Here is a 27,721-nt window from a genome sequence, read left to right on the forward strand (position 1 = left end):
AAAAGACCTTTTCCGTTATTTTAACTGCAACAACATCAGTTAATATGCTCGAGTATGGGTAAATAGTTCAGTGAGGACAGTCACCTGAAGAGCTTTGGGCCCCCCTTCCACTTTAGAGACACGCGGTCATCTTAGGATCTGGGAATAAGAAAACAGCCCCAGACTCTTTTCTCCAGTGCTAGGCTTCGCAGGGGGGCTTTGTTCTCAGTTTGCTTTATCCCGTGTATTCCTAAGACAGCCATGAGGGATTTATGAGCTCAGTATTTTATAGCTGTTTTTCTAAAGAAAGCGTATCTTGCCCAGTTCTCATGCAAGGAAAGGATTAAACTTGTAATCGGAGTGAAACCAGACTTTCTCGTGCTCCTTTGCGCAAGCCCCGCCCCTCGGCCAAACTTTCCAAAGAGGGAGGTCCGTTTGAAGAAACGAAAGTGAAATTGAACTGGAGCCATTTCCCAGTCCTGCTCCCGGCTTGAAGCTCCCAGCTCCCTGCTCCCGGGGCTTGAGTCGACTCCAGAGGCGCCCCCTGCGTCTGGGAGGCCCACGGCCTGCCCTGGGAAAGGTCCAGCTGCGGAGGGTCGCGCTGCTGGCTGCGGGCGGGCACCGGAACATGCCTGGGGCGCGCCATGGACCCAAGACAGGTAAGCCCCTGGGGTCAGGGCCCAGAGCCGGCGCGCCCGCACCCTGCTGGCCTGGGCTCATCTTATCCTCCACCCCGCCCCCACCTCCCGCCCCCACGTCCCTGTTTTCCTGCTTGACATATGCTTATTGTGTGAGAGCGTGTGGTTTCTTGCCAAGCAAAATTGCTATTCTAGGAATTCAGAAAGTTGTGTCATGTTTATTAACTCTGTGTTGAGTAAGATTTGGAAGAGGATTTGTGAGGGAAATGCACCTCCTCTCCCAGAGGACCAAGGCCTGAGCCCAGGTCAAGACAGCCCCCCTCTGCTTTTCTGCTCGGACCCCATGGCGGCTCAGTCCAGCCTTTAGCCACCTACCCCCCGCCCCGCCCCGCGCCCCCACCTGCTTGACTTTGAGCGTCTTCTCCTTAACCTGTAGGAAAAAGTTTATAATGGCTTGACTCATTATGTCCAAAACCTGGAAGACCCTAGTGTCCTTCAACGGGTGATTAAACAAACTGGGATACATCCATATAGTGGAAATCTGCTCAGCCACAAAGGCAGGAAATACTGCTGTATGCAACAACATGGACAAATCTCAGATGATGCTGAGCAAAAGAAGCTGGATTAAAACACTGCATACGAGTTCATTTAGATGACATTCTGGAGAAAAACCCGCAGGGACAGAAGACAGACCAGTTGCTGATAGGAGCTGTGTGTGGAGAAAGAAGCTGTTTACAAAGTGCATAAAAAAGGTTTTGGGGAAGGGAAATATTCTGTATCTTGATCTCAGTGGTGGTTAGAGGGCTGTGTGTGCCTTGACTCTGTATGGTCAAAACTCAGAGTGCCAAGTGCTAAGTCACTTCAGTCGTGCCCGACTCTGTGCGACCCCATAGACGGCAGCCCACCAGGCTCCCCTGTCCCTGGGATTCTCCAGCCAAGAACATTGGAGTGGGTTGCCATTTCCTTCTCCAATGCATGAAAGTGAAAAGTGAAAGTGAGGTCGCCCAGTTGTGTCCAACTCTTAGCAACCCCATGGACTGCAGCCTACCAGGCTGCTCCGTCCATGGGATTCTCCAGACAAGAGTACTGGAGTGGGGTGCCATTGCCTTCTCCATATATGTACATGCATGTATGTGTGTGTATGTATACATACATATATGTATACATGTATTTTTTTTTCCCTTCTTTAAAAGAGTTAGGGACACTTGACTTGTGGGAAAAGCATTTTTTTATGCAAACCAATGGACCCCATGTGGCGAAGGTGGGGGCTTCTCTCTTAATCTCAAATGTGTGAGAATAGATTGAAGGGAGACTTTGCAGGGCATAAGTGACTTGTCAAATAGTTTGTATAGTACATAGGCATGAAGTTGGGTGAAGGGGGATGTTGAAGGATTTAAGAATGAGCACCGTGGGGGTTGGTTTGCTCCTTTCTTCTTGCTCTCAGTCCCGCTCGGTGACTCCATGGGGCTGTTCTCAAGTGGTTTGGCTTTTAGGAGATTTTAGGGGGTATAAAGGACAAATTAATAATCTCCCTCTAATTTTTCTCTAAAATAACTGTTGTTAAAAATTTGTGTTTCCCTTCTCTGTCTCTTTTCTCTGTGTTCTTTCTATCATGCATACACATTCATGGGTTTTTTTTCCCTTTTGTTTATGAAAAAAGGGATTATAGCATACATATTTGTCTGCAGCTTGCTTTCTTTGTTAATTTAACATTATATCATTCCTAAATAGATAACACATTTTTTTTTAAACTGTGAGTATGATTCCACAGCCTGAATGTGTCATGATTTGTTCTACTCTTCTTTAAATAGACATTCAAATATTTTACAAGTTTTGGCTAAGAAGCAGCAGTTTAAATCTAGAAAGCATTGAGCTAGAAACTGACTTCAGCCACTTTGAAACAAAGTTCTTTCACCAGGGTCACTCAAAGAGCTAAGCAGAAATCCCCTGAAGTCCCCATAATTGAGTCCTGTGGACCCAGCATTCACTGTACTCACAAATACCCCAGGCCTGGAGAGGGAGGGGGGTTGCGTGCAGCAAGAGGCACAAGAAAGGCAGTGATGAGGTGAAGAGGTTGCATAACTAGCGATGGCTTGTTCATGCGGGTGTTGGTTCAGGATCAGCTTTGTGCCGGGTGCTGTAACTGAAGTGTAGTCCTTGTCCCCCAGAGGCTTACTCTCAAGTTGACTGCAGCCTCCCCCACATACTACATGGAGACCATTGAGAGTAGAGACGTCCGTATAATTTCTAGGGCACCCAATATTATCAATCACCTTTGAGATACACTACAATCCGTATGTGACTGTGACACTACAGTCCGTATTACGAAATTAATCAGTAGCAAAAAAGGAAAACAATCAGTAGCTAAGATAAAAGGTAACATACATGGTGTAAGAGGTGCAGGGTGGGAGGAGTTCAAGGAGAGGAAACACTGCCAGGCTGGGGTGTGCAGGAGTCAGAAGTCTCCTGAAGAAGGTGGCATCTAGAGAGATGTGTAGGGAAAGGACCCAAGTTGTAACAGGTGGCAGGAGGGGGAGAAGCAGGGACGTTGCACTGGCATATAGAGAGGGGAAAATGAGAGGCACAGTGGCAGCCCATGTGAGAGAGAATGAGGGGCTAGAACGGGGAAAAGACGCATAAGGGAAAAGATAGGGGTGGTAGACAAGATAGGACTTTGCAACTACCTGATGAGATGCAGGAGACAGGGACTAAGGTAGGCAGGCAGCAGGGGTGACTCAGGCTTCCAGCCTTCATAACTACGAGGAGAGTGCTGCCACTAACAGGAATAAGAAAGCAGGAGAAGGGGCTGAGAGAGGGAGAAGAATTAATTTGGTTCAGAGTGTGTGTCATTTGAGGTAGTGGTCAAGAATCTAAGTGAACAGATCGTCAAAGCATTTGAAAATTCAAGTCTTAAGCTTCAGCACAGGTGGTAGCAGAGATAATAGATTTGAACACTGTTTCTTAAAAAGACTGGTTAAGGTTAGGGGAGCGGGTGAAATCAACCTGGGGAAGGAAGAAGAGAGCTGTAGACAAAACCTCGGAGACTAATTATATCTAAGGGGTGAAAGAAAGGATAGGGACAGACAGAAGGAAGAAGAAAGATGAGAGATCTTTGGTGCTGTGTCACCAAGCTGTGGGAGGATTTTAAAGTAAGAGATCTCGATCTGCATTGAGTGGCATATGTTTGTTGTACTGAACTGACCACCAAACAGCCCTGGAAACAGAGATTCAAGAGGAGGAATTTATGTGGTCTTATTAGCATGAGGCAGTATCCTCCTCCAGCACCATTTGGAAGTTTTGGAACAGAAAAAGGGGAGAACAGGCCTTGGGTGGAGAAGGGAACTGACCCTGAGATGCAGGCTGAACGAGGAGGTGTTTGGCTGACCCGCAGCCACGGGGGCAGGAGTGGACGTCACGTGAGCAGCAGGTCCCACAAGGGGAAGGAGTGGATGTCGTAGAAACACAGGGAAGTTGCGGTTGGAGAAGAGCAGGAGTCAGCAAACTGCAACCCACAGCCAACTGCAGCCCTCCCCTGGTTTTGTAAAGGAGGTGCTACAGATGACCCTCCTACCGGCCCCTTACAGAAGAAGTTTGCTGACCCTGGAAAAGAGGTTCAGGATTGGAGGTTCAGTGGTCAAGTAACAGTGAGATTGAATTAGAAGCTGGACGAGCCGCTCGTGTGGCTGAAAGGCGGAGGTGGCAGCCGCTGGAGAGGCACTGAGGAAGTGTGTAGCCCATGTACTGTGAGCATGCCCAGTGAGAGCACTGAGCTCCCCTCACCGTGGCCGGGGGGCGGGGGTGGGAACAGAAAGCTGACGTTACTGAAGAAAGGGACGCAGCTGCCTGCGGGTCCCTGTGGCCTTCCGGAGGATCAGACAAGGAGGATGTGAGCATGAGGAAACAGAAGGTTTCCTAGACGTGCAACCCTGGGGGCAGGCAGCCAGGTGTTTACTGACACCCCAACCCTGGATCCCATAAGCCCCTCCAGTGAGTAGTCCTGCTCCGTGGGTGGCATCGCGGTGAGTAGCATCGCTGGTCTGTGGGTGCGGACAGGGTCGTCGTGCTCGCTGTTCTGGTGAACGAGTGGCAGTCTGAGAGAAGATGGAGTAGCTGGTGGCCTACAGGACCGGCTTCTGAAGATGCACCATGGAAGCAGCTCTTGGGCAGTAGCTAAGGGGGTGTGGAATAGACACCAGCAGCTCCACACATCCAGGTGGGCCTAGTGGTCTGAGTAGGAGTGCCCGGTGTCCCCTCTGAGCCTGGGCACCGTACTGAAGGATGAGAACAGTGTACCTGTTTTCTAAGAAAACTGTCCGGTTCCCTTAAAATCAAATTCTGGTTCTCCCAGGATGGCGGTGCAAGTAGACGATTCTCTGAGGTCCCGCCGCCCTCCCCCAGGTGAGGGGACTCTCTCTGCTACAGCCTTGGAGGATGGGGCTCCAGTTCACCCAGGCCACTTGCTTGTTTCTTTATTGTCACCCAGATGATAGATTCCAGAGAAGGGGGCTGGGCGGTGGGCCATCTCATGGTCTCCTAACTCCCTTGGCACTTTTAGGTTATGCTGTGTGTTTGTTTTTAAAGTAAAACATTTATTTGCTTTCTTGATTGTAAACGTTTTTTGTTGTTTTTTTTGGATGAGTGGAAACATACGTTCTCAAGTCCCTAAACTCTTGAAGGGAAGACAATGCGCTAGGTTGCTGGAGAGGCTGTGCTGGAGTGTCAGCACCAACACATGCTCCCAGGAGCTCTGTGTGTCTCACTGTCTGCTCCTCCATCTATTCCCTCTGTTGGGTCCACGGGTAGCACCTATGAGGTGTGCAGGCCGCCCTAGCTGGGTCACTAGCCCACGCCTCACTCAGCTTCTCAGCTTGTTAAGAATCAGATACAGCCCCCACCCCCCCCCCACCCCAAGAAGGCAGAAGGGACAGACTCCCTGCCGCAGTCCTAATTCACGCTCTTCTCCATCTTCTTTTTCTGTAGGGGTATTCCCTCAACAGATACCAAGCCCGCCCAGCCCAAGGCTATGAGCACAGCAGGCACAGACACCAGCAGCCAGAGCGGGGACCTTATCGTGACAGTTTCCAGCTCCAGCAAATAGAGTTTCTCAAGGGGCAGCTCCCAGAAGTGCCCCTATTTGGAAAGCAGCCACCATCACTGCCACCGCTCCTCCCTGGACTCTGGCCGAGGTTTCCAGGACCACCTGCCAGAGGCGGGCCCCTCCAGATCCGAGGTGTCCCCAGGGGCGTGCCTCTCAGAAGTCAGGTAGTCCCAAGACGGTTCCAGCGTCCTTTCCCACGTGGCCACATTCGGCCATGGAGAGGTGTTGATAGGCTCTCCTCACATTTCCAGGGACTGACCATCAGCCAGGATCAGGAACAAAGGACCCTAAAGCTCTTGGATGAGCTTGGAGACGGGAAGGCCACCACAGCGCGTGATCTGGCCCGGAAGCTCCAAGCCCCAAAGAAGGACATCAACCGAGTCCTGTACTCTCTGGCAGAGAAGGGAAAGCTGCACCAAGAGGTAGGATCTCCCCCTTTGTGGAGAGCCACAGTCCCGGTTCAGGCTCAGAACCAGCCTAGCCAAGTAACAAGGGCAGAGAGTCAGACCTCAGGAGCTCCAAGCCCAGACTCCAGGGTGGAAACAGAAGACAGAAGCACCCCGCGTGGCTTAGAAGAGCCCCCCGAGCCTCTCGACATGGCTGAGATCAAGGAGAAGATCTGTGACCACCTGTTCAACGTGTCCAGCTCCTCTGCCCTGAACTTGGCTAAAAACATTGGCTTCACCAAGGCCCGGGATGTGAACGCTGTGCTGATTGACTTGGAAAGGCAGGGAGATGTCTACAGGCAGGGCACCACCCCTCCCATATGGTATTTGACTGACAAGAAGCGAGAGAGGATACAGATCAAGAGAAACAAGGATAGTGTTCCGGAAACCACTCAAGCTGCTGCTATCCTGGAGGCCGGAAAAACCACAGAGGGCCCCACCTGCAACTCACCTGCATCAGACGCTTCCAACAGCACGGTCACCCCAGGAAAGGTGGAAAATGGGCAGGAACCCGTCGTCAAGTTAAAACTCAAGCAAGAGGCCACAGCGGAACCAGTAAAACTGAAACCACCTGTTCATGACAACGGCCCCTCCAAAACAGGGTATGTTGACTTTGAAAACGGCCAGTGGGCCACAGATGACATCCCCGATGACTTGAATAGTATCCACGCTGCACCAGGTGAGTTCCGTGCCATCATGGAGATGCCCTCCTTCTACAGTCATGGCTTGCCACGGTGTTCACCCTACAAGAAACTGACAGAGTGCCAGCTGAAGAACCCCATCAGCGGCCTGTTAGAGTATGCCCAGTTCGCTAGTCAGACCTGTGAGTTCAACATGATAGAGCAGAGCGGACCACCCCATGAACCTCGGTAAGAGACCACCCAGGAATTGTGCCTAAGGTTGGGGTCGGGCGCTCTTGCTCCTGACACAGTCTCAGCCGACTCGTGAGCGGTGCCGGTTGGTGGCCCCTGTCTTTTCCCTCTTCTTTCTACCTGTGGGCTGCGTCATCCTTGTCTGGCCCTTCCTCTACCTCTTGAGCAGGGAACGTAGACCTTGGCCCAGCCAGAGTCTTGGCTGAGCAAGGGGGAAGTTGGCACTCTTGGCTAAAATGAAGCTTCTTTGGAGATGATTAGCTTCCATGCAGCAGTGTCATGCCTGCCTCCTAAGGCCATAGGTAATGAAGGCTTGATGCCCCTCCCGCCCCCTTCCATGTGCCATCCTCCTCCACTCCCACCCCACCCCCCACCAGCTGAGCTCCCCACGGGATGCACCAACAGCTGGCTGCACACCGGAGTAAGGATGGATTGTGCTGCTAAGTAGCAATGAGTTCAAACCACCCCAGCCCTCCTGCCTCCCGCTCAGCTCCCGTAGGGAAGGGATGCACATGTAGGGTGTGTGCGGCTGCCTGCCTCCTGAAGGTGGTGGTTCTAATTTTACAAGCTGCCTCCGCACAGATGGGTGGGCTAGCACTTGCTGCTGCTCCTAAGCTGTGAAGTCAGAAATTACCTCACTCAGACAGCTGGCCTGGCCCGGCACCATAGGCGTTTCCAAGCCAGCAGACAGATAGAGGAAGACAGGTGGGCCCGGGAGGAGCCGCTGCAGGGCCTAACAGAGATCAAGGACCACTAAAGCCGAGGGGCCGCCCGCCACAACTGGAGAGCACGCCGGCAGAGTCCCACTCACCTTCACATTAGCTGTAGGCCACTGTCTGATGAGGGTAACGACTCCCATTGGCGACCCTGCCTCCTTATCGGACCATCTTAATGACACTGAGATGACATTGCAGGGGAGCTGTGAGGAAGAGAGGGTGCATCCAGAAGCTGTCAGGGTCAGGCGGGTGTGCTTCCGTCTAGGGTAGAGGTAGGATGGCCGTCCTTCCTTCTTCTCCCTTTGTCCCTCTCCCGAGTTGGGGCACAGCAGTGGGTTTTGTGGTTAACCTTTCTTTGGACTCCAGCTGTAAGAAACATTGATGCCATGTTCAAATATTTCAGAAGACCCAGGAAATAAGAAATTTGACCTACTTTTCTAAATGAAATCCCAGATTGAGCAAAGAGCTGAACCAATTTGAAAGCTTGAACAAAAGTGGACTAAGCTAAGTCCAGGGGGCCTAGAACAAATGCTTTTTGGTTCTCTGCATAACGAGGAGATATGCCTTTCATCTCAGGCGGCAGACAAATAGAGCTGTAGGATGGCTCAAAGGAGACCATGAGAGTGGTGTACCTCTGAGGGTAGGTTGGGGACAAAAACAGGCTCCCCAGAGTGGCAGACATCTGATCCCCGCAGGTGTCTGGAGAGTGTGAGGCTGCGCTGTGAGAAGCCTTGGCTTTCTTTAGGAACACCCTTGAGGTGGCTGAGTCGGCCACCATTGCTTTAGGGTAAAGGCTCTTTGGTTGCTAACAAGACTCTAATGGTGATTTTAGCTCATCATTTTTTGTACAGATTTGATCTTAATTCATTGCTAAAGGATAGTGGGTTTCCCTTGAGCTAGTTTCTTATCACCTGTGGCTACGTTTGCTCTAATGAGCTTAGAGAGAGAGGGTCGCTGGCTGCTTTGTTTCCCAAAAGCAGGAATAGGCTGTACCTGCAAAGGGACAGGAGTCCCTTGGTCTGCCCCCCATCTCCTTCACAAGTCAACAAACCCCTTAGCGTAGCAGGAAATTCCAGGGTGAAGATCTCTTTGGAGAGGGCAGAAGGGATGGCCTAGACTAGTGTTCACACATCTAATCACTTTCCATCAAGATTTAAATTCCAAGTTGTCATCAGTGGCCGAGAGTTTCCCCCAGCTGAAGCTGGCAGCAAGAAAGTGGCCAAGCAGGATGCAGCCACGAAAGCCATGACGATTCTGCTCGAGGAAGCCAAAGCCCAGGACAGTGGAAGCCCAGAAGAAGCCTGCCGCTATTCCTCGGAGAGGGAGCCAGAGAAGGTGGGTGTCCCGTCCTCCGGGAGGACCTCCACTCACCGTCCACATCCGTGGAGCACTAGACCATCACCTGACCCTCTTGGAACAGTCCCGCCCTGCCCAACCCGCTCTGTCTCAGGGTCAGCTTCCCGCTGTCCCCTCTCCCCCGCCTCACCAACCCGCCTTTCCTCTTTTCATACCCAGCTCTCCTTCTGGTGCCCCCTCCCAACCTAACTGGAATTGCAGAATTTCAGAGTTGAAAAAGGCATTAAAATTTATTGAATCCAGTCTCCTCTCTTGGCAGATACAAAATGAAACCAAGGACGTTTAAGTAACTGATCTGCAAGGCCTAGAAAATCCCCGCAACCCTCTTCCTTTAGAAAGCCAGCCCCAAACATGCAATTGACCGAAAGAAGTTCTCCCATCCCCGTTCCCTTCTGCTGTGACAGAACAACCAATGTTTTCTCAGTCTGTTTTTGTTCTTGTTTTGTTTTTGTCTCATTTTCTCCACAGACTGCAGAGTCCCAGACTGCCACCCCTTCAGCAACATCCTTCCTTTCTGGGAAGAACCCCGTCACTACATTGCTTGAGTGTGTGCACAAGTTGGGGAGCTCCTGTGAATTCCGTCTCCTATCCAGAGAAGGCCCTGCCCATGACCCCAAGTACATCTCTTGTATCATGTATCTCTGCTGAGGTTTTCTCAAAAAAGAGAGAGATACATTTTCTTCCTTGCCTCCTCGAGATGGCAGATTATTTCACTGAGCAGTCACTCCTGTTTTCAGTATGGAGAATGTGGGGCCTTGAGAGCATGGTTGCTGCTTGTGGAGCAGAGTGTCGGGTTAGGAGCTCACAGGGCAAATCAGGGACCGAGCAGGAGGGAGACACCTGGCTTGAAGGTTACTGGTGGTGGGACTAAGAGGTGCAAGACCTAGGTCTACCTGAGAAGCTCTCTGCTCTGAGGCTCTGCAGACTTACATGTTCGAGAGAAGGGTTCCTGGAGGACATGAAATTAGGTTGATGCTTAAAAATGTTGCTTAGGGGTCAGTTGGGCTGCGAGAGACTGGGGGCAGTAGGAGGGTGAAAGGCACCGGCTCTTCAAGGCAGAAGTGACTGCGTGAGCCAAGGCACGGAGGCGATGTGTGCAAGGAGATTACAAGTCGTGAAGGATGACAACCTGACAAAGGCTAGGTAAAGCTCTTCTATCAAAACCAGTTTAATCCTCTCCTTTCATCTCCTGTCAGGTTCCAGTACTGTGTTGCAATGGGAACCCATACTTTCCCCACTGCCAGCGCCCCGAGCAAGAAGGCAGCAAAGCAGATGGCTGCCGAGGAAGCCATGAAGGCCTTGCAAGGGGAGGCGACCAGCTCGGCGTCTTCTGATGACCAGGTGGGGCCATTTCCTACTCACAAGATGCTGGCCGTTTTAGCAACCGAGTGGCGTAGGATGGCCCGTGAGCCCCTCAGAGTCTCCGTTAAGTGGTCACAGTTCCTCTTTGGCTGATTCTCCTTCAGCCCGGAAGTACGAACATGGAAGCGTTCGATAACTTGGAATCAGTGATGCCCAACAAGGTCAGGAGGATCAGTGAGCTCGTCAGATACCTGAACACCAACCCAGTGGGTGGCCTGTTGGAGTACGCCCGCTCCCACGGCTTTGCTGCTGAGTTCAAGTTGGTTGACCAGTCCGGACCTCCTCACGAGCCCAAGTGAGTGTTCCAGTCCTGGCTACAGCCTTGTGTCACAGGGTGGGACAGCCTATAACCCAGGAAAAGGAAGGATGTGTATTAGCTGTGAATGACAGGCAGGGCATGTTGAGAGAGCCCTGTCCCCAGGGCCTCTGAGAAGACACTAGATCAGCCATCTTGAGAAGATACCCACTCTTGCAGTGAGTGTGAGCCTTAAAAATTTTTTTAAACAAGTTTTAATTTTTAAAGGGATATATATACCCGTAGAAAATCATTCAAGCTGATTGAAAAGATGTGCAATGAAAAGGTCTCATTTCTAGTTTAGACTTCGTTTCCTTCCCCAGACTCATATACTGTTACCAGTTTCTTGATTCCATGCACATCTGAGCCTGTTTTCCTTCCCTCTGTTTTTTAAAATAAGTATATGTCATCTTCTGTTCTACTTAACTGTGTGCCTCAGAGGTCATTACAAATGAGTTTGTATAGACCTACCACATAAATGCTCCATTGAATAGATATTTACAGTTTTTAAATTGCTTTGCTGAACAAGAGATACGAAAGTCCCTCTTAAAACAGACACTCAACTACCTACCTGGTAGTTTAAGAAGAAGAACGTTATTACTGTTTGAAGCCCCACCTTGCATAGTTTGTCTAACCGACTTCCAGGGACATTCAGGCTAGTTCTGGTCTTACTCTAAAAGCACTCTTGCAGCGAACAGCCTGCTCTACCTGTCTTTGTCTACATGTACAAACCTGTCTCTGGTATAAATGTTCAGGAGCGGAAGTTCTGGGCAATCAGTCTCATACACTGTTGTTTAAGTTTTTAAAATAGGTAATAGATTATGCAAAATAAAAAATATTATTCAAAAATAAAAATATAAAAAACTTCTCACTTTTTCTTCTCACTTTCACCCAGTTCTTACCTATACATACACACACACACATACCCCAACATGTAATAACTTTGCACTATTATATATCCTTAAAGAGTGTCCATATAAATACAAGCAGCTATATTCCCCTTCATTACACAGAAATACATATATGCATTAATTTCTAGCTTGCTTTTTACATACAAAATTATTATCTTAGAAAATTTTTCATATCACTTTGTGTTCTTGGTATATAGCTGCAAAGTATAGTGTTTCAGTATACGGATTTATCATGATTTACTTAACCAGCCTCAGTTAATGAATACTTGGATTCTTTCCAAACTTGGTATTCTAACAAGGCTACAATGAATAACATATGTGCATTTAAAGTTTTGGTAAATTTTGCCAAATTTTCCTCCAATGAAATTATACTGGTCTATGCTTCCACCAACGGTATATAAAGAATGTCTCTTTCTCTACCTCATAAGCATTCTAAAAGGCGAAAAATGGTATCTCCATAAAGTACAAAGCCTAGTCCACACCAGGATATTTATTATTACTATTTACCACATTAATAGGTCAAAGGAGAAACACCACATGGTCATCTCCTGAGGTTCCGAAGAGACGTACAGTAAAATTTAGCTTCCGTTCAGATTAAGAAAGCAGAAATTATTGAATACATCCTTTGCATGGTAAAGAACATGTCTGAAGTCAAAAGCCAGCAGCTTATGTTAAACCCAGAACTGTTCCCATTAAAGTCAGGGAGGTGCGGCTGCCAGTGTCATCACTATTTACTGTCATTCTGGAATTCCTAGCTAATGCAAGCAGTTTAGAGAAAGAAGCAAGTGTAAAGAGAGGGAAGGGGAGGTAAAGTTACCACTATTCGTAGATGATTTGATAGTATGCCTGGAATATTCGTGAGAAAACTGAAGAAATGCAGAGACGAAGCAGAATTTAGGAGAGCAGGGGACTACAAAATGATGTGTTAAGAGTCAAGAACTTTTCTTGTATATAGTAATAAGCAGTTAGAAAACGTGTAGAAAATATCCTATTTGCAACTTTAGCTAAAAAGATAAGTGACTCAGGCACATTCCTAATAGGGAATATGTGGGTTCCACGTTAGATAAAATGCCAAAAACCTGGGGACCATCTCCTCTATCCAATTCACCTCCTTCAGCCAAACTGTCCTTGAAGAAAAGAAAAAAAAGAGGTGTTAGTTGCTCAGTTGTGTCCGACTCTTTGCAGCCGTGGGCTGTGGCCTGCCAGGCTCCTCTGTACACAGAATTCTCCAGGCAAGAACACTGCAGTGGGTAGCCATTCCCTTCTCTGGGGGATTTTCCCAACCCAGTGATCGAACCCAGGTCTCCTACATTGCAGGCAAATTCTTTCATTCCTGAGCCACCAGGGAAGCTCTGTTTATTGTACCTACAATTTCTATCCCAAATCCCTTTCTCCTCTTTCTGCCTCCAGTGTCAACACTCTCTCAGCCAAGCCATCGTCTTCTCTCACCTAAACCAGGAAATAGTCTCCTGGTCTCTCTACGTTTATTTATTCATTCAACAGATATCTATACAGGACATTGTATTTGTTAGAATGGGAGTCAGATATCAGTAATCATATAAAGAAATGTAAGATCTTGGATTTGATAGATTATAAAGCGCTCACATTGCATGATGTGATGAGAACCTACATGGCATGACTTGACTCAGTACAGAGAGAGGAGAGGGCTTCCCTGAGAAGTGATGCGTAAGCTGAGACCTTAGTACCCCCAGGTCTGCAGAGCTGGTAAAGGGCTGCCGGAAGGCCAGTGTGGGTGGAGCAGAGAGCACAGGGGCGACCTGACGCCAGATGAGACTGAAGGGAACCTTGTGAGCCATGTCATCCTGCTGCCTCACAAGCAGTAGAGAGCCATTGAAGGGTTTTAAGTAAGGGAGATTCACTTGCCCCCCGCCCCCACCACTGCCCCGACTTTTGCCCTCTCCGTGGCATTTTTCCTACTATATTTTTATACTGCCTTTTCTTTCATACTCTAAGAAAACCATTTCAGACCTTTGTCTTCAAATTTCCAACAAAACTCCTTTCTTGCTATAAACTGATGACCTGACTTAATTGAGAAATAATTGTTGTTGTTCAGTCATTCAGTCATGTCTGACTCTGCGACCCCGAGGACTGCAGCACACCAGGCTTCCCTGTCCTTGACCATCTCCTGGAGCTTGCTCAAGCTCATGTCCATTGAGTCAGTGATGACATTCAACCATCTCATCCTCTGTCATCCCCTTCTCCTCCTGCTTTCAGTCTTTTTCAGCATCAGGGTCTTTTCCAATGAGTCAGCTCTTCGCATCAGGTGGCCAAAGTATTTTAGCATCAGTCCTTCCAATGAATATTCAGGATTGATTTCCTTTAGGATTGACTGGTTTGATCTCCTTACAGTCCAAGGGACTCTCAAGAGTTTTCTCCAACACCATAGTTTGAAAGCATCAATTATTTGGCAGTCAACCTTGTTTATGGTCCAGCTGCCACATCCATATATGACTAATGAAAAAACCATAGCTTTGACTAGATGGACCTTTGTTGGCAAAGTAATATCTCTGCTTTTTAATATGCTGTCTAGGTTGGACATAGTTTTTCTTCCAAGGAGCAAGTGTCTTTTAATTTCATGGCTGCAGTCATTGTCTGCAGTGATTTTAGAGCCCAAGGATATAAAGTCTGTAACTGTCTTCCATCTGTTTGCCATGAAGTGATGGGACTGGATGCCATGATCTTAGTTTTTTGAATGTTGGGTTTTAAGCCAGACTTTTCACTCTCCTCTTTCACCTTCATCAAGAAGCTCTTCAGTTCCTCTTCTCTTTCTGTCATAAGGGTGCTGTAACCTGCATATCTCAGGTTGTTGATAAATCTCCCAGCAATCTTGATTCAAGCTTGTGTTTCATCCAGCCCAGAATCTTGCATGATATACTCTGCATATAAGTTAAAGCAGAGTGACAATATCAGCCTTGACATACTAACTCCTATTACAGTTTTGAACCAGTCCGTTGCTCATGTCTGGGTCTAATTGTTATTTCTTGACCTGTAAAACCTGTATGCAGGTAGGTAAGTATGGTGATCTAGTATTCCCATCTCTTTAAGAATTTTCCACAAATTGTTGTGATCCACACAGTCAAAGGCTTTAGCGTAGTCAGTGAAGCAGAAGTAGATGTTTTTCTGGAACTCTCTTGCTTTTTCTTTGATCCAGCGGATGTTGGCAATTTGATCTCTGGTTCTTCTGCCTTTTCTAAATCCAGCTTGAACATCTGCAGTTTCTCAGTTCACATACTGTCGAAGCCTAGCTTGGAAGATTTTGTGCATTACTTTGCTAGCATGTGAAATGAGTGCAATTGTGTGGTAGTTTGAACATTCTTTGGCATTGCCCTTCTTTGGGACTGGAATGAAAACTGACCTTTTCTAGTCCTATGCCCACTGCTGAGTTTGCTGGCATATTGAGTGCAGCACTTTAACAGCATCGTCTTTTAGGATTTGAAATAGCTCAGCTGAAATTCCATCACTTCCACTAGCTTTGTTCATAGTGATGCTTCCTAAGGCCCACTTGACTTTGGACTCCAAGAATGGCTGCCTGTAGGTGAGTGATCATACCATTGTGGTTATCTGGGTCATTAAGATCTTTTTTATATAGTTCTTCTATGTATTCTTGCCACCTCTTCTTGCTATCTTCTGCTTCCGTTAGGTCCATACCATTTCTGTCTTTTATTGTGCCCATCTTTGCATGAAATGCTCCGTTGGTATCTCTAATTTTCTTGAAGAGAGCTCTAGTCTTTCCCATTCTATTGTTTTCCTCTATTTCTTTGCATTGTTCACTTGGGATGGCTTTCTTATCTCTGCTTGCTATTCTTTGGAACTCTGCATTCAAATGGGTATATCTTTCCTTTCCTCCTTTGCCTTTTGCTTCTCTTCTTTCTTCAGCTATTTGTAAGGCCTCCTCAGACAACCATTTTGCCTTTTTGCGTTTCTTTTTACTTGGGGGTGGTTTTGATCACTGCCTCCTGTACCGTGTTACAAAGCTCTGTTCATAGTTCTTCAGGTACTCTATCAGATCTAATCCCTTGAATCTATTTGTCACTCCCATTGTATAAACGTAACGGATTTGATTTAGGTCATACCTGAATGGCCTAGTGGTTTTCCCTACTTTTTTCAATTTAAGTCTGAATTTGGCAATAAGGAGTTTGTGCTCTGAGCCACAGTCAGCTCCTGGTCTTGATTTGATTTAGGTCATATCTGAATGGCCTAGTGGTTTTCCCTACTTTTTTCAATGTAAGTCTGAATTTGGCAATAAGGAGTTTGTGCTCTGAGCCACAGTCAGCTCCTGGTCTTGTTTTTGCTGACTATATAGAGCTTCTCCATCTTCAGGTGCAAAGAATATAATCAAGATGATTTCAGTATTGACCATCTGGTGATGTCCATGTGTAGAGTCGTCTCTTGTGTTGTTGGAAGAGGGCATTTGCTGTGACTGGTGCATTCTCTTGGCAAAACTCCGTTACCCTTTGCCCTGCTTCATTTTGTACTCCAAGGCAAAACTTGCCTGTTACTCCAGGTATCTCTTGACTTCCTACTTCTGCATTCCAGTCCCCTGTGATGAAAAGGACATCTTTTTTTGGTGTTAGTTCTAGAAGATCTTGTAGGTCTTCACAGAACCATTCAACTTCAGCTTCTTTGGCATTAGTGTTGGGGCATAGACTTGGATTACTGTGATATGGTTTGCCTTGGAAACAAACAGAAATCATTCTGTCGTTTTTGAGATTGCACCCAACTAGTGCATTTTGGACTCTTTTGTTGACTATGAGGGCTACTCCATTTCTTCTAAGGGATTTTTGCCCACAGTAGTAGATATTAGCAGTAACAATCCTTACTTTCCCATCACTGAATCCACCTTCCTACGTCATCTGCCCAGGACATCTGTACTGGTGTGCAGGAAGCATCCTCCTTCCATTCCGTGCCCTGGATCCCCTCCCCCTCGGCCTGTCCTTCCATTCTCTCCCACTCTCATTATCAGCTGCTCCAGAGCTCTGTTGGATCCTTCCCATCAGCCTGCACACATGCCTGTGCCCATCTGCTAAAACCCTTCCCTTGACCCCACATCTCCCTCCAAATACCACCTCGTCTCTCTGCTCCCCTCACAGCCAGACCTCTCAATATAATTGTTTATACTCGATGTCTTCATCGGTTTCACTTCCTTGACTTATTCCAGTTAGGCTTTTGTCCCCAGCATTCCACTAAAAGGCTAACCACTAGCCATATGTGGTTGCTGAGCACTTGAAATGTGGCTGTGTAACCGAGGAACTGAATTATCAGTTGTATTGAATTTTCATTAAAGTTAGCCTCACGTGGCCAGTGGCTGTCGTATTGGACAGTGAAGCTCTAGTGGATCCTAATTGCGCAACTAAGAAACTTTGTTCTATATATTGTGGTTGTTCAGTCACTAAGCTGTGTCCGACTCTGCAACCCCACGGACTGCAACCTGCCAGGCTTCTCTGTCCTCCGCTGTCTCCCGGAGTTTGCTCACTTTCATGTCCATCTCATCTTCTGCCCCCCCCCCCCACCTTTCGCCCTCAGTCTTGTTTTTCTGTGCACACATATAGGTATGTGTATATATATGTATGTGTATCTTTGTGCCTAAGAGTGCATATTCTTTTCAAACATACAGAACACTCATGAAATTCTCCTGGATCCCTCAGGTCAAGATTCTACACAGTTTGGCCCCATCCCCTCTCTTCAACATCTCTTCATGCCTCTGTGCTTTTTCTTCATAAGCTTTTAGCCCACTGGCTTGCACAAACCAGTTGGCATCATCAAAGAAAGGAGCAAAGGCATTCAGATGCTTATGACAAGCAAGAAATAGTGAGAAGCTCAGTGTGGTTGACCAGAAAGATGGATTCCTTTCACTGCCTTGAGCTGATTGATAAATCTTGATACTGAAACCTTTGTTATATGCAGTTAGATTATCCAGAAAGCTGGGTTTCCCTAAAGCAGGTTTGGTTCAGTTCAGTCGTTCAGTCGTGTCCGACTCTTTGCGACCCCATGAATCGCAGCACGCCAGGCCTCCCTGTCCATCACCAACTCCCGGAGTTCACTCAGACTCGCGTCCATCTAGTCAGTGATGCCGACCAGCCATCTCATCCTCTGTCGTCCCCTTCTGCTCCTGCCCCCAATCCCTCCCAGCATCAGAGTCTTTTCCAATAAGTCAACTCTTCACATGAGGTGGCCAAAGCACTGGAGCTTCAGCGTTCGCATCATTCCTTCCAAAGAAATCCCAGGGCTGATCTCCTTCAGAATGGACTGGTTGGATCTCCTTGCAGTCCAAGGGACTCTCAAGAGTCTTCTCCAACACCACAGTTCAAAAGCATCCATTCTTCGGCGCTCAGCCTTCTTCACAGTCCAACTCTCACATCCATACATGACTACTGGAAAAACCATAGCCTTGACTAGACGGACCTTAGTCGGCAAAGTAATGTGTCTGCTTTTGAATATGCTATCTAGGTTGGTCATAGCTTTCCTTCCAAGGAGTAAGCGTCTTTTAATTTCATGGCTGCAGGATCTGGTTAAAAGCTGGGATTCTTGAAACCTTGTCTGGTAGCTACCCAAGCTGTTTTGCTCCATCTCTTCTTCCCTGTGTGTTTGTGGAGATGCCTAGCCACGAAGGGAGGGGAACCACAGGCCACTCCCCTCCCTGCCTAGCAGCGCTGCCTGCCTCCCTGCTCTACCTGTCCCCTCCCCCTCCGCAAGGCCTCCAGGAATCTAAAGTGAAAGTGTAGTTGCTCAGTTGTGTCCAACTCTTTGCGATCCCAAGGACTGTAGCCCACCATGGGATTCCTCTGTCCATGGGATTCTCCAGGCAGGAATCTAGAGTGGGTTGCCATTTCCTTCTCCAGGGGATCTTCCAGACCCAAGGATCGAACTCGGATCTCCCGCACTGTGGGCAGACTGTTTACCGTCTGAGCCACCAGGGACTCCCCCAAGAATCTAAAAGTAACTCCTAATAAAGGTGTGGTTCCTGGAGCTAAGGCCAACCTTGCTCTCAGATCTCTCCAGGTTAAGTCCTCTTGAGCAAATCAGGAAATGAATGAGGAAATGAAATCAGGTAATTAAAAAATCAGAGCATTAGAAACAGTGATTCAAGCAGGAAAAAGTTACTCCCGTCTCATTTCTGCTTAAGGTAAAAGGGAAGTCCACATGTGGTGCTGGTATTGCTTTAAAGCCTCTCTAATACTTACTGATTTCCTTTATGGTAAAGGCAGGCTTCGAGCCTTTACAAGCCATAGCGTCTCGTCAGAATTTAATAAGTTGATTTTATCCCGTTTATTTATAGCCACCTTCCATGAATGGCAAGTGATCCTGATTTTTCATTTACAGTAGTGATACAGAGTGTCCTTTTAAAATGTATTTAAAGTAAAAAAATTTTTTTAAAAATAAAATGTATTTACATTGAAAAAGAGTCAATTTAGAGAAAAATATCAGGTAAGTAATACTCAGGTGATACCTGGATATAGCAGAAACCACACTATGATTCAGGAATATTCAAAGTCTGGGGAGTGGTGCCTTAGGAACAGAGCTGTCAGGAGTGATGAGGCCACGTGTCGGCCAGTCTGGCCTCCCCTTGAGCAAAACCAGCCCTTTTCTGGAGCAGCTGGCAGGGTCAGGTACTTGTCTTTATTCCCTGCTTCTCATCTCCAAGGTTCGTTTACCAAGCGAAAGTTGGGGGTCGCTGGTTCCCAGCCGTCTGCGCGCACAGCAAGAAGCAAGGCAAGCAGGAAGCTGCAGATGCGGCCCTCCGCGTTTTGATTGGGGAGGACGAGAAGGCAGAGCGCATGGGTTTCACAGAGGTAACCCCAGTGACAGGGGCCAGTCTCAGAAGAACTATGCTCCTCCTCTCAAGGTCCCCAGAAGCAAAGCGAAAGACAGTTAAGCCGTCTACTTTTGGTGCTATCTTTTTTTTGGGGGTCCTGCTAACTCCTGTCTGGGTGGAGTCAGCTCTTAACTTGCTGTCATGTGAACCATCCCTCGTCTTTAATATTAGCCTCCATAGAGCTGGGATGCTAGTGCAAGAGGGGGGAAAATTGACCTACAAGTCGAGTAGTCCTCGACCTCCCCCACCCCCAGTCTGAAACATGGTGGACGCAGGCGAGGCTCTGGCCCTGACAAGCCTCCTCTCCCCACAGCTCCCTCTCACGGGCAGCACCTTCCACGACCAGATAGCCATGCTGAGCCACCGGTGCTTCAACGCCCTCACCAACAGTTTCCAGCCCTCCTTACTCGGCCGCAAGATCCTGGCTGCCATCATCATGAAGAAAGACTCTGACGACCTAGGGGTTGTGGTCAGCCTGGGGACAGGTAAGTGGGTGCTGAAGTGTGTCCCCCCAGCTCTCCACGCCCTGTGGTGACTGCAGGTACCTCCTTATTCTCCTCTGTGGGTGAGTTTAAGGCAGAAGACTCATCTTATATTTTAGCTACAGTTTATTCAGAGCAAGGAATGAATTCTCATATCATAGGAAAAAGAATACAGGAGTCAGGATTGATAAATAGGCTATTTGTACCTTCAGGGTTTAAGAACCGATATCCTTGTTTTCCTTTGGAAATTTCACATTTGCTTTAAATGCCTTTCTAGGAAATCGCTGTGTGAAAGGAGATTCTCTGAGCTTAAAGGGAGAAACTGTCAATGACTGTCATGCCGAGATCATCTCCCGGAGAGGCTTCATCAGGTGAGCAAGATCGCAGGGTGTCGGGGCTCTGCCACCACCTCACAGGCAGGTCCTCAACGCTGCAGGGTCAGCCTTTGAGCTTCTTACTGAATCAGTTCCTCTTGTGACGTGGCTACATCCCTCTCCTCGGCCCGCTGTGGAAGAGTGCTGTCTTTTCCCGCTAACTCCACTTCAAGCCCCTTTTAAAAAACACATGATGACCTCTTGATCTTCAGGGCCATGGGGATGAGGAGGCCTTCTGTCTCCATTTGAGGACCTACAAACAAACCCACTGTCCTGCCAGCTTTCCTCTCCAGTTCATCTTTAATTTGTGAAGGGAAAGAAGCCACAGCCTCCTGTAGTTCCTGAATCAGTTTGTTCTGCCCTAAAATTCCTGTCGCTGCCAGAGCAGGAAGCTCTTGGCCGAACTGTAACTGACCTGAAAGGCTAACTTAACTGTAAGAAATGCTGAGGTCTCCCATGGAGAGATTCCACCACCTCTTTCAACCGGAGAAAGCGTGTAAGGTCTGCACCGTTAAGGCTTTTCCTTGGGATCAGATTATAGCAGCAACCACTGTTCCCAGAGTCAAAGCAGTCTTCTTAACCAGACTTTCTGCTTACAGGTTTCTCTACAGCGAGTTAATGAAATACAACCCCCAGACGGCGAAGGATAGTATATTTGAACCTGCTAAAGGAGGAGAAAAGCTTCAAATAAAAAAGAGCGTGTCATTCCATCTCTATATCAGGTCTGTACAGTCTCTGTTGTCACCAGAGCCGGCCCGTCGGCTTTCCGGGGCTGGGTGTCTGAATGGTCTCCACGTCCATAATTCAGAGCTTGTTCAGTGGGCAATGCTTGACTCTTGGTTGAGGTTCACACCCCAGTGTGGAATGACTCACACTTCTATCCACTCCAGTAGCCTGTGTAGGCTTCAGAAAAAAAAAAAAAGCCTCGTTTCTGCCACAGAGCTGTTCTTGAGCCCCAGGCAGCTGAAGAGACCCATGCGCACAGGTGGGTGTTAACAGACGCCCCTGTCTTGCAGCACGGCCCCGTGTGGGGATGGTGCCCTCTTTGACAAGTCGTGCAGCGACCGAGCCGTGGAGAGCACAGACTCCCGCCACTACCCTGTCTTCGAGAATCCCAAACAAGGCAAGCTCCGCACCAAGGTAGAGAACGGTGAGTGACACGTCCTCCATCGCCCACAGAAAGGCTCTGCAAAGCCCCAGGCCCATCGCAGGGCCAGGGCACAGCTGCAGGGTTTCTGCCATCATGGGTGGGGTACCAGGGTCTCGTCTCCAGAGGGAGGGAAGATGTAGGTCGGGGAAGCTCTATGGGAAGACTGGGACTCCGTTTTGCATTAGTCGGCTGGGTGGATCTGCAGTCACATAGGAGGCAGCGGTGCCCATCGAGAGCTCAGAGGAGAGAGATGGCTGCAAATAAAAGTCTGGGAGTTATCCTCCTGCGGTTGATCCTTATGGCCATGGAAATGGATGGGATCACCTCAGGGAAGGTTGGAGAAAACGGAAAGAAAGCAAGGCAGAACAAGCCTGAGGCGTTGACAGGACTCCGCGCCCGCTTCCCCGCCTGCCTAGTTGGCCGCTGGTTCTGCACCTTGTCTGCCAGCTCCTCCTGCTCTACCGTCCTCCCGTGTCTCCTCACGGTCTCCTCACGTCCACTCCGTTCCCTTCAGGCCAGCCTTCTGCAGTCATCAGAGTGACCCTCGAACAGAGGTCATGTCGCTTCCCTCCTCAGAACCCTGAAGTCTAAACACAGAGCTCCCATATGACCCGGCAGTTCACTCCTAGGAACATCCCCAAGAGAAATGAAAATAGGTCCACACAAAAACTAACACAGACCGGCTACCCTCTCTCTCGGCATTGCCACTCTTGGGGCTGAGGAGGCCGCAGGCTGCCGCGTCGTTGCTGCATTTGCTGCGCTGGCACTGCGCTTCACAGCCCTGAAGAGTCTGCTTTTCTCCTCTCATTTTTTCCCCCTGCAGTCTCCCATTATGGAGACCCAGGGAGAAAAAACTAATACAGAATGTTCATAGCAGCAATGTTCGTAATAGCCCAAAGTAGAGACAACCCCAGCGACTGATGAGTGGGTAAACAAAATGAAGTATATCCATAAATCGGGATATCATTTGATACATGCCACAGCACGAGGGAACCGAGGGAACAGTGTGGAGAAGGGAAAGAAGCCAGTCACGAAAGAGTTTGTGTTACGTGGCTCCCACATTTTCATTTACTTGAAACGTCTAGAATAGGAAAATCCATAAAGAAGGAAAGTAAGTCGGGCCAGCTGGGCCAGCGGTGGAAAGGGCTGGAGGGAAATGGGGCGTGACTGCTAAGGGATAGGAGGCTTCCTTGGAGGGTGATGAAATGTTCTCACATTGGTTGTGGTGATGGCTGCACAAGTCTGTGAATACACTAAAAATTATTATATACTCTAAACGGGTGGATTGTATCTCATTGAAGTTCACGAAGAACCAAAAGCCCACCACCCTGGCATGGTCTCCCACTACACGAAAGCAAGCCCTGCCACTTCGGCCATCCTGGTTCTTCGTCAGGTCCCTCAACAGCTAAACCCTCTGCTGCCTCAGGGCCTTTGCTTTTGCTGAACTCTGTCTGAAACACTCTTTCTCAGCTGTTTCTTCTCTTCCTTCGTGTCTCAGCCCCCCGACAGTCCTGTCCCAAGAGATGCCCTGACCTGTCCATTATAGCTCCCTCAAACTATCTACAATCATTATGTGTGTATTGGCTGACTTGTTTAGTGTCCCCTTTCTGCTCCCTCACTCCCATAAACCCGCTAGGAACGCAAGGATCTGATTTGGTTTTGCTCACTGTTGCTTCCCAGCACCAAGCCTAGTGCCCAGTACAAAGTAGCTGCTGTGAAATATTCAAAGAACAAATGAGTGAGAATCCTCTGGCCCAAGTCTAAGGAGCAGAAAATGCCATGCCGGGGAGGGGCCTGGTCCAGCGGCCCTTGCAGGTCTAACCCAAGTCTCTCATCCAGGGGAAGGCACGATCCCAGTGGAGTCCAGTGACATTGTGCCCACATGGGACGGCATTCGGCTGGGGGAGAGACTCCGCACCATGTCCTGCAGCGACAAAATCCTGCGCTGGAATGTGCTGGGCCTGCAGGGGGCACTGTTGACCCACTTCCTGCAGCCTGTGTATCTCAAATCCGTCACTCTGGGTAAGGACCTGTCTTGGAAGCTGGAACCGGACTGTCATCCCGGTTCCCAGATCCCAGCAAACTGCACACTTCATTGCCAGGTGTTAACATGATGTCTCCCCTTTTCAAAGTGTGCTCTATTCGGTGGTTTAGTGATTGATTCTGAGTGTCCCGTCTGCTGTGATGGGAAAATTGGTTTAGGCAGCAGTCTCAGTAACAATATGCCAGCCAAGTCTTTCAAGGTGAGTTAGAGAAACACAGCAGCTTAAAACTGCAGCGTCTTAGTGTCCTTGCCGTCTCAGCGCTTGGCCTTACCTGGAACCTTATATATTGTGCTTAACTGATGATCCCTGTGTATCCTGGGCAGCCGCAGTCAGCAGGTGCTCCCTGCCTAGGGAGCTGAGGCTCTGTCTGTGCCCTCACCCTCCCCACATGCCTCTGTTGCTTCATGGCACTGGGGATAATCAGATGTGTGCATTTCTTTTTGTACCCAGGTTACCTGTTCAGCCAGGGGCACCTGACCCGTGCCATTTGCTGTCGTGTGACAAGAGATGGAAGTGCGTTTGAGGATGGACTCCGACATCCCTTTATTGTCAACCACCCCAAGGTGCGATAACCCAATCCATTTTTCTCTTGATGTTTTCTCCTTTTCAAGTAGTCCTGTCAGCAGAGCAGAAATGTACAGTGTGGGCAAGGGGAGCCTTAGTTGGTTTCCCTCAAACTTAGCCTTCCCTCCTTTGGGGGCTTCCCCGATGGCTAAGATAGGAAAGAACCTGCCTGTAAAGCAAGAGACCTGGGCTTGATCCCTGGGTTGGGAAGATCCCCTGGAGGAGGAAATGCAGCCCACTCCAGTATTCTTGCCTGGAGAATCTCATGGACAGAGGAGCCTGGCAGGCTGCAGTCCATGGGGTCACAAAGAGTTGGATATGACTAAGCGATTAACACTTTCACTTCTTTCCTTCTTTTAGTTTGGAATTCATTTGAATTGAGGTGGGGTTAGTACATCTCAGTCTTAGCCAAATGGAATCATAAACAAGGGAGAAAGATCGTGACCCTGTCTTCCCTCTTTCCTGTGAGTCTTGAGTCCCTGCTTCAGAAGCTTTTCTCTGAAAGTTTCCATCTTCCTCCCTGGAATTCCTAGGTTGGCCGAGTCAGCGTATATGATTCCAAAAGGCAGTCTGGGAAGACCAAGGAGACAAGTGTCAACTGGTGTTTAGCTGATGGCTACGACCTAGAAATCCTGGATGGGACCAGAGGCACCGTGGATGGGTAAGGAGCTGGGGAAGCACAGCCACACAGCCAGGCGTGCCAGCCAGACTGCCAAGGGGCGTCACGTTGTCAAAACACCAGAGCTTAAAAGCTGCCGCCTCCGCACCCCCAGTGCCTCCACTTGTTCCGTCCCAGGTGGATAATGAGTCCTTCTGTTTCCCCAGGCCACGGAACGAATTGTCCCGGGTCTCCAAAAAGAACATTTTCCTTCTATTTAAGAAGCTCTGCTCCTTCCGATACCGCAGAGATCTACTTAGACTCTCCTATGGTGAGGCCAAGAAAGCTGCCCGCGACTACGAGATAGCCAAGAACTACTTCAAAAAATCTCTGAAGGACATGGGCTACGGAAACTGGATAAGCAAGCCCCAGGAGGAGAAGAATTTTTACCTTTGCCCAGTGTAGTGTGACCCAGTGACTGATGGGTCGGGTGTTTCACACTGGGTGCGAGAGAGAGGTCGTAGCATTCCTCATCACATGGGTCAAGGGGTTTTGGGTTTTATTTTCCCTTTTTTTTTTTAAAGAATGGAACTGCGGCTGGTGACACTGAGAACTTTGGGTTCCTGTTATTCTGCTTTTCTTTGGGAATCCCAGGCCAGGTCTCACCACCCCCTTCTCTTTTCCCCAGCAGAGAGACAGAGACCGCAGGGCAGAGAGAAGGGGTTGGCTCCTTCTTTCCGCCCATTTCCTCTTCCGGTCTATTTCCATTTTTTTCTGTTTCCTTTCCCTTTGTGTTTGCTACACTGACCTCTTGTGGTCTCGATTAGGTTCCAGTCAACTGTGTGAACCATGCCAGGGACAGAGGATTTTTCATTTGTGAATTCTGAGGCCCCTCTGCTTCCCGTCTTCCCCTTCTGAGATTCCTTCCTCGTGATTGTTAGTTTTTCCTTTTCCTCCAAGAGGGTAAAGCAGTGAACTTAAAGAATCTGGTGACACATTTCTAAGGGCCGGAGTTGAACACTGCAGTCAGCTTGTTACTGGTGCCAAGCATGATGAGAACCTGCAGATGATGCTCCGTGATCTTGCACTTTAGCCGGCTTGGGAGGGGCCCAGCGGCAGGGGAGGCAGCTGCCGGGGAGGTGCATCCCTTCCCCAGGTGGCAGGAAGGTCTGGGACCAGCCAGATGGGGCTAATGGAATTGCCTGAGCACTGGAGGAGGCCTGCCCTCCGGGGGTAACACAGACCACTTTCCCGGTAGGCAGACATACCTTGGAATGTTGCCAAGCTCCCAGCTGCTGCTCCTCCTAAAGCATTCCTAGGAATTTGTCCTACTGATGGGGGCAGTAACGCTGTAGACCCCGACCAATTGGTAGGAAGAAACCCAGGGTAAATCCTAGAGGGTAAATCGTCTCTGCTCAGATAATCATGACTTAGCAGGAATAAGGCAAAAAATCATGTTGGGTCAGACCACTGTCCCCCCCAGCATATTTCTCGTGATGGTGACACCAAGGGAAGGTGACTAATTCATGGTAAATGGGGAGTTTTTAAAAGAATGCCATAAATGTTGATCCTCGGCAGCTACAGATAACCTGTAATTGCACAGATTTGAAGTTCAGATGTCATTTTCCGTTGATTAACTGAGTGCTTTTGTTTTGCCTGATAGCTTCAGAAGGTTGTCTGCGGGCAGGTCACAGACCCGAGGTCTCCTGCCCACTAGGAGTCTTTCTAGGGTTGCCCTTGAGCAGTAACTCCAAGTGAAAGGGGAGGTTGTCCTAAAACTCAGTGAGGTGGGGCTCTGGGCCTGCACCTCAAGCCAGCGTGGACTCCTGTGGCCAGAGCCTGCGTCTCTCCGTGGAGTCTGGCTCTGGGCTAGCCAGCCAGGTGTGCTCCAGAAAAGTACAGAGGCTCTGCCCTCTCCAGACCTGAGCCTGCCTCTTTCTCTCTGGACAGTTCCTGTCATCTGTGAATAGGCCACACCAGTGCCCTCGGATGATCTTCCGTCCTCCCGCACACCCTGCTGACTACGGCTAGTTAAGCCCCGTCTGTCCCGCCTTGTCAGCGGTGGATCCACCCAGGTCCGCACATTTATTGTCGTGGCTACTGTGCCCTCTGTGCTTTTGACCAAAGGGAGAAATGTTAGGTCTTTCAAATACACTAAGGATGTTTCTGCGGAACACCAAAGTGTCCCGTGGAACTAGAAGGGAAGCAATGCCTGTCTTCTGAGGTGGCAGGGGCCTACCCCTGGGTCTGTCAATCTTCCACCGGCATGAGATCAGTCCCACCCCAGGAGGCAGCTCAGCTCCCTGGTTCTTTGGGCTGGAGAGCAGCACCTACTCACTCCTTGGCATGCCCAGCCCCTTGGGCATTAGAACCTCCACAGAGCTCAGTCTCAGCCACCACCTCGTCTCAGCTGGGAGCCTGGGCACTCTGAACCATTCAGAGCCCCCGCTTGCCCCAAGATCTTGTCTGGCGAACTTACAGTATTCAGTTTCTGCTGTAGGAAGAGAGTAAGGCTTCCCTGTACCTGTATTGGGCCCTGCACGGCCACCCCACCCTGGCGCCTCACCCCCACCCCCTCAGAAGAGGCAAAACTCCTGCCTACCCAAAGTGTCTGCTTCACTTTTTTGTCCAATCCTTGTTTTTGATAAGCAAGACCTCCTCCCCAGCTTTTTTTTTTTTTTTAATGATCTTTGTAGTTGATTTGTCTGAACTGTGGCTATTGTGCATTCTTTGAATAATCACTTGTAAAAAAATTTGTCGCTGCTTCAGGCTATTTCCTTTACTCATGTTGAAGGGATTTTGCTGGCTTTTGGGGTCTCGGTAGTGACTCCCAAGAGCAGAGTGGAGAAGAGCCCAAGTGTAGACTTGGGGGCCACGATGGGTGCAGTCAGTTTTATGATCCTGCTTTTATGTGTCCTTTGGTATAAGTGACTAACAATATACATTCCTCATAAATAAAAAAAAAAGAATCTGAATTTTTAGAAAGCCTCGAGTCTTGGTT

The 27,721-nt window shown here is 48.8% G+C and overlaps 1 protein-coding gene across 3 annotated transcripts; it reads left to right on the forward strand.

Moving 5' to 3' along the window:
* The first annotated feature begins 490 nt into the window (after positions 1-490).
* Positions 491-27,666, forward strand: ADAR (adenosine deaminase RNA specific). Of its 3 annotated transcripts, none has more exons than XM_068962931.1 (15): positions 491-638; positions 5,598-7,030; positions 8,901-9,084; positions 9,574-9,722; positions 10,302-10,446; positions 10,572-10,762; positions 19,337-19,562; positions 19,821-19,992; positions 20,267-20,360; positions 20,963-21,085; positions 21,380-21,513; positions 23,353-23,535; positions 24,009-24,121; positions 24,656-24,783; positions 24,948-27,666. In XM_068962931.1, the coding sequence occupies exons 1-15, from the start codon at positions 624-626 to the stop codon at positions 25,183-25,185; spliced, it is 3,528 nt and encodes a 1,175-aa protein (XP_068819032.1). In that variant the 5' UTR covers positions 491-623; the 3' UTR covers positions 25,186-27,666. The 3 variants fall into 3 exon arrangements, with proteins under 3 accessions (XP_068819032.1, XP_068819040.1, XP_068819047.1); XM_068962939.1 differs by having other exon boundaries at positions 19,337-19,484; XM_068962946.1 differs by having other exon boundaries at positions 10,629-10,762; positions 19,337-19,484.
* The last annotated feature ends 55 nt before the right edge of the window (positions 27,667-27,721 follow it).

The sequence above is a fragment of the Capricornis sumatraensis genome, chromosome 2 (genome assembly GCF_032405125.1).
Source record: "Capricornis sumatraensis isolate serow.1 chromosome 2, serow.2, whole genome shotgun sequence".
Taxonomy (NCBI): domain Eukaryota; kingdom Metazoa; phylum Chordata; class Mammalia; order Artiodactyla; family Bovidae; genus Capricornis; species Capricornis sumatraensis.